Source organism: Falco rusticolus, chromosome 2 (genome assembly GCF_015220075.1).
Source record: "Falco rusticolus isolate bFalRus1 chromosome 2, bFalRus1.pri, whole genome shotgun sequence".
In the NCBI taxonomy this organism is placed as follows: Eukaryota; Metazoa; Chordata; class Aves; order Falconiformes; family Falconidae; genus Falco; species Falco rusticolus.
In genome coordinates, this window is record NC_051188.1 from 17,419,669 (window position 1) to 17,426,549 (window position 6,881).

The 6,881-nt window shown below is 45.1% G+C and overlaps 1 protein-coding gene across 1 annotated transcript; it reads right to left on the bottom strand.

Annotated features, from left to right (window-relative positions):
- Nucleotides 1-506: 506 nt before the first annotated feature.
- Nucleotides 507-2,433, bottom strand: LOC119142936 (vitelline membrane outer layer protein 1-like). The gene is given in 3 exon segments (XM_037376531.1): nt 507-843; nt 1,552-1,646; nt 2,269-2,433. Coding segments are annotated over 3 exon segments (597 nt in total).
- Between the last annotated feature and the right edge of the window lie 4,448 nt (nt 2,434-6,881).

A 6,881-nucleotide genomic window follows, 5' to 3' on the forward strand; every position in this document is an offset into this window, starting at 1 on the left:
ATTGAGGCTATTAAAGTCAGGCATGGCAATGATACCAAATGTTTCATGCTTGTCACAAGCCTGCCAAAATTTCTGTTTCACCCTGTTTAGCTCTCACTTTTCATTTTCTTTCTGGTTGTAAACCTCAAGAATACTCAAACTGATAATCATTCTGCCCTGTCTGTCATGATCAACAGATCAAAGACTATTTTATAGAAGACGAAAATGAGCAGAGCAAGCTGAAAGAAACTTAACAGTCAGAGAAAAAAAAAAAAAAACAGAAATCTGTTCCTCAGCTCTGAGCAGTTGTCACAGATTGAGCATTTTCACAGCGGTATACCAGCAGTTACATGATAGGATGATTCTTGTGAACATAATACACTTCGGTAACTATGGCAAGCTATGCTAACATAGTGGTAGCTGCAGAAGACAGCAGCAGCAGCATTGGCCAATACAGCAACCTGCAAGCAGTCAAAACATCACAGGCATGTCCCAGTATAAATCCAAAACCAAGATTTACTGATGTTTCATCTACTGTGGTATATGGGATGTGTAGGCAGTGATGCTGCTAGAGCGAGCACCCATTTGCAGCAGAACTTCACGTTGTTGAGTGCTGTGTCATCCTGAAGCCCAGTTGGGAGCTCTACCTTGGTCTGAAGACCGCATATGTTGCAGTTTTTGCTCCATGGGCCAAATCTACCCCACGATAGTCCATCACCTACTAGCACAGTTGCATATGAGCATCTGGTTTGGATATTGCTGGTTGCTGTGTCATCACCTCCTCCTTGGGACTTCTCTGTTCTCAGTGAGAAGGAGATCAAGTAGCCTCCAGGTCAAACCTGGAAGCTGGTCCAGATACCCCACCTGACAAAAAGCAGACAGAGGAGCGTCTGGGCTCTGCAAACTGCTAGGAAGTGCTCCTTCTCCCTGTCATGCTGCCCTAAAGCTTAACACCTCCTTGTTCACAGCAGTGACGAGGATGACAACCTGCTGCATTATGGGGCCTCTTACTTTTTCATTATTTTCCCTTCCCCCCTCAAGGCTATACTTTTCATTGGTATCTCATCAGAAAAACATCAGGAAGTCCAAGATTGGAGAGTTACGGTTCTGGTGGAAATTCCAAGGACAGCCTGAGCACATATTTTACGATGCATCCCTGACCTGTCTGACAAGTACACCCCAGGCAATGGGGAGAGCAGGCACTTTGCTATCCAGAAGTGCAGCACTGTTCACTGCAGCAGGGCCAGGGCTTCACCCAGTTTCTGAATGTATAGTCAAAAATCAGTTTTCTCACATTTGCCCCATGTGTTGCAGATTTCCAAAGGAGGACTCTTTCCCTAGGGCTCTGCAGAAATGTCAAGAGCAAACAGAAGGATGCGATGTGAAGTAACCATGTTGAATTACCCTAAAAATGAACGAACAAAAACCCCAACCACCTGTTTTAATTTACTTTATGCTACAGCACTATGCAGACAAAGCAAGTCAGAGGAGAGACCCCTGCACGTGGTGATATCTATGGATATTTTGTGAGCTGGTATATGACAAACATGGGAAAAAAACAGTGTTATTCACTCCCTTACCAAGGACTCAATGACTGAGCCACCTTGACAATGCAGGCATATGCTGTTCAGAGCTGTGTCATCTCTTCCGAACTGGGAGGGCTCCACCTGCAGTAGAAGTCATAGAGGGACAGAGGTAAAGGGAAGGGGAAGAAGACTCAGGAAAATTCCTTTAAGTGCCAGTCGTAAGCTGTCCCAAGACCTTTCTGTAATGACAAAGATAAAATGTCTTTGGAAGCACATGGGAAAAGTTGTCTGTCCGTGGGAAACTGCAACGTACTCTTGTAACATGCTCTTCTTTGTGTTTTCTAACTACTTCTGACCCAACATGTAAGGCAGAGACTCTGAGTCCCAGGAGAGGCACTGGTGGAGAATGCCTCTCTCCTAGACTACAGGAGCAGATTTCAGCACTGACGTGGCTTCTCTCAGCAACATCAGCCACAAGCAGACTATGCGTCTACCAGCACACTTCTATCCAGATTGAGAGCAAAACAATTCTGGCAGTAGCTAGGGGGAAAAGAATATCATATTTTTTTCTTTACTGGTGTAACCAGAGTGACAACATTTTCTAGGCTAAATTTTCCAGAAGACTCATAGTTTTATGTACGGAGTACCATACTCTGGAAGAGGAGAAATTCTGCAGGAAATCTAAACACTGGAGAAGACCCTCCTGGGAGATGGAGAGCTGGGCACAGGGACAGGAGGTGGTGGGAAATAAGGAGAAATTTACTTTCAGCGCAAATCCATTGGCATAGCCATAGTGGCAAAATTGCCGACTCCTCCACTTGCCCCAGTGGCCTCCATTGGGCACACTGAAGACAGAGGTGTATTCATGCACACCTGGGGTGCAGAGGGAGAGGAGCAGGATGAGGGTAGCTGGCATGAGGAGCTTCATCTCTTGCACTCTGCATGTGCTGAAGGAGAGCTGGTATATGGACAGGTGAATTTATACTCTGTCAAGGCAGCTTGCCTTTCCCCACCAATCCATTGACGAACATCATAGGAACAATAGTTTCCACCTGGGTAGTGACACAGCACTTGCTGATCTGCTCGCAGTGCCCATGAGGAGATCCCCTGGGTGTTCAACAGCCAACACGCAGCAGATGCTGTGGCTGTAGCTGTATCCACCATCACCAAAGGGCTGTGGCAAGACCTACGTGCTCCTTGCTGGGCTCATGGCACAGCATCAATTCCTGCATCTGGCTGTGCAGATACTTGGCCATGGGGACGTTTGTCTTTTGAGAGAAACTGTCATAACCATTTTAGTTATTACTGGATGCCTGGCAAGACAGATGAATCATATGGAGAAACAGAAAGGGCCTGGTCTGGAAGAAAGTATAGGTAAACTTCAAACTTTGTCTCTCCCAGTACCTTCTATTGAATAGATTCCTAGTAAGCTTGACATGTGTAGGTAATTCATGGTTTCAGTGACTTTTTTTTCCCCACTACCATTTTTATCTCAATAAAAAACATTGTGCTCTGATTTGCAACGAGCTTAACTGAAGTCAGACATACAGGGACACCCACAATGATTCTCAGGGATCACTGAGATAAATGCCATTGGGAGGGAAGGTGGAAGGCAGGTTTTGCAGAAAGGTGGTACTGAAGTTGAGTGCACAGCCTTTAAGGATGCCATAATGCAAGGTAAGGTGAATTTGAAACCCCGGAGTTGAGACTTTTAACATAGAGATAACTAATGCTCCCTGGAGCCTTTAGGCTTGCAGGGTCTGGCAGAAGCTGTTTCTCTGTGCAAGAGGCGAAGAGGACAATACATTTAAGCAAAGTATCTTGAACCTCAGGATTTTATAGCAAGTTGAGGTGCCAAACCATGAGCTGTCAGAAGACAAAGATTTTCCCTATTCAGGTTTCTTTTCCAATCTCTGCTGTCTCTGTGCATGTCCCATGAAGAGACGGTGTTGCCTTTCTCACCCTTGGCTCTGTGCTCCTCTTCTGCTTGCCAGTGCTTTGTACAGGCGGCAATAACTGCAAGTGGAGATGATGGGAAGCTGAATTAGCCTTTCAATGAAAGGCACGAAAGGAGCACAACACATGATGGAAGCACAGCCTGTTCTCCTTTTTAAACCAGGACTTTCTTTTTACTTCTCCAAGGGGGTGTCAAAGCCCAGAGGAGATATGCTTTCCCCCACAAGGACCTGAGCTGGTGAGCCAGGTGTGTTTGCTCAGGCAGGATCACACAGTGGCAACTGGGGGCACCCAGACCTGCCCTTGGTTGCATAAGAATGGAAAGGAGCAGAAGTCATCTGTTGTTAATACTGCAAAAGAAAAAGCAGGATCCCCATGTTCATTTCTCCTTTGCTGGCCCAAAACCACCACCCTTGGCTGCTTCACTTCTGGCGGCAGTCATGCAGATCCACAGCCTGGCAGGACCCACCTTCCCCCAGACTGCTTTGGTCAGGAGATTCCTGTCTCTTCCAGCCCCAGAGGGAGGATCCCAGAGCACGGTGAGCCCGCAGTGTGACAGGGGAGTGGGGTGAGGCCAGGGATTTGGCCATGAGAAGTTGCTTGTACACACACTTCAGAGACCCCCAAGAAAACTCAAGCCCAGGATGAGCTCTGTCACTCTGGGCCTTGGGGAGTGTCATTTTCCCCATTCACAATCAGAGAAACTACCTGGTAACTGGGTGCCAAATGTGAGATGCCTTGGACTTCCATTTCAGAGTACATGGCTTAGGTAGTACTTAATATGCAAAAAGCAGAGCTGCCGTTGATTTTTGCTGCCATGTAATGGTATTAATTTTGTTTGGGTACCTCAAAATGTTTTCTAAGATCAACTTACCCAAAACATCAAAATAAAATATTCTACAATGGTGAGATCCAGACCTCTTACTAACACATGTACCTTATCCTCTCCCTTCCTTTCCTGTATTTTAATATCCTTGAAATACTGTCAGAACACAGTTTTAAAGAAAATTGGAAAACTGATGAGTTTGATAAATAAAACATGACTACAGTAAAATGATGATGATACAGGTTATTTCATCCTTTCATTATTCATCCAGCTGAATACAATTATTTTTGCAAGCAGAGGATATGCCACTACTTTTCAGCTTTTATAAATACTTCTAAAATTTTAAAATAAGCAGACAAATATAAAATTATGTAGTTTATTAATTTTATACAATTATTATTTTGATGCTGTGACATACTTCAAATCTATATGGAATATTTAAATTATATCTATAACATATAAAACATATACTACACACAATTTGCTTTATTATGTTATTGAAAAAATACACATTAGTATGCATGAACATAATTAGCTCTTGAAAACTAATTAATTTCAGATTTTTACCCTTGAAAATACCACACACTTAGTGATGCAAACTTTATTTGGCACCGTTGTGTGTTGTCTTTCTCATATTCATGTACACCTGCTGCTGCCCAAAGGACAACAACAATTTCAGAGGCTTCCCAGACTGCCTAGCCTCTTCCTACAGCTTTGGCAAAGCACAGCCCCAGACTGTGAGGTCATGCAAGACCACACCTGCTTCAGGTGTGCTCCTGTTTCGGTCTCCAGTGGCGCTGCTCACCATTCACAGCCCACGTACTGATGGTCAGCCAGGAGCTCTGCAAGCCTGTGGACATCCTGACGTATTTCAGCGTGGTACTCTTTGTCTGTGTTCTGAAGAAGGTCATGCACTAGGGTCATTTTTGGGTTTTAATTCTTTAAAATTGTAAGGATTGGGCATTTCTAAAACCTAATAATTAGTATTATTTCTGTGGCAGGCAGGGAAAATCAGTATCACTTCCTCTATTATGTGTTTTATATAATTCCGCACAAAAGACTAAATATACTAATTCAGAAAAAGGTTGAAGTTTCTTTTATCAACAAGACAGACACAGAAGTAGACATGAGCACTACATTGCAACTTCCAGCTATCCATATCACCCTCCAGCTTGGACATGCATTCTTGCTCCCTTCTTTGCAGGATCCAGCCCACACCAGAAGTTTCCAGGAGCAGGAGGGGGTCTAGTATGATGGTTTGCCAAGGGACAGAAACAAAGGACAAGCACTGGACACTCATGTCCATAACTCAGAAAGGCACTTGAATCAGCCAGTCAGATGCAACCAAGAACTTCTCCATTCCAGTTTATGGAATTAAAAAAAGGTTTCCTCTAGTGCAAAATCTTCTTTGTGTGCTAAAAGAAGAAAATTTTCATCTTAGATTGAGGTCCAGGGACTACATCTCCTCACAGATCATCTGTTAAGCTGCCAGCAGGTCCTCTGGGCTGTGGAGGTAAGAATGACTTCTGGTGAATTAATTTTCTCTGCAAGTGAAAAAAACCTGGAGGAAACTCAGGTGGACTGAAAACTGGCTGAATATCTGGGCCTAGAAAGTGGTGATCAGTGGAATGAAGTCTAGTTGGAGACCAGTATGCAGCAGTCTACCCCAGGGGTCAACACTGGGCCCAATCCTGTTTAATGTCTTCATTAATGATATGGATGATGGGGCAGTGTACCCCCAGCAAGTTTGCTGCCAACACAAAATTGGGAGGGGTGGCTGAATGCCAGGGGGTTTTGCTTTCATCCAAAAAGAGACCTCCACAGACTGGAGAAATGGGCTGACAGGAACCTCATGAAGTCCAACAAGGAGCAGTGCAAAGTCCCACACCTGGGGAGGAACAACCCCAGGCACCAGGACATGCTGGGGAACACCCAACTGGAAAACAGCTTTGCGAGAAAGGGGGCTCTGGTGGACACCAGGTTGAATATGAACCAGCAACGTGCCCTTGCAGCAAAGGAGGCAATTGGAATCCTGGGCTGCATCAGGCAAAGCATTGCCAGCAGGTCAAGGGAGGTGATCCTTTTACTCAGCACTGTTCAGGCCAAACCTGGAGTACTGTGTCTAGTTCTGGGTTCTTCAGTACAAAAAAAAGACATGGACATGCTGGAGAGAGTCCAATGCAAGTCCACAGTGGTTAAAAGACTGGAACATTTCTCTCCATGAAAGCCCAAGAAAGCTGGGACTGTTTAGCTTGGAGATGAGAAGACTCAGAGGGGATCTTATCAATGTCTCTAAGTACCTGAAGGGAGGGTACAGAGATGACAGAGCCAGACTTTTTTCAGTGGTGTCCAGAGACAGGACGCGAGGTAATAGGCACAGACTGAAACACTGGAGGTTCCCTCTGAATATTAGGAAACACCTTCCTCCCCACCCACCACCCCCCCCGCCGAGGATGACTGAGCACCAGCAGAGGTTCCCAGAGTGGTCATGGAGTCTCCATCCTTGGAGATAATCAAAAGCCATCTAGACATGGTCCTGAGCAACCAGTTCTAGGTAGCCCCACTCAAGCAGACAGTTAGATGAGATGATCTCC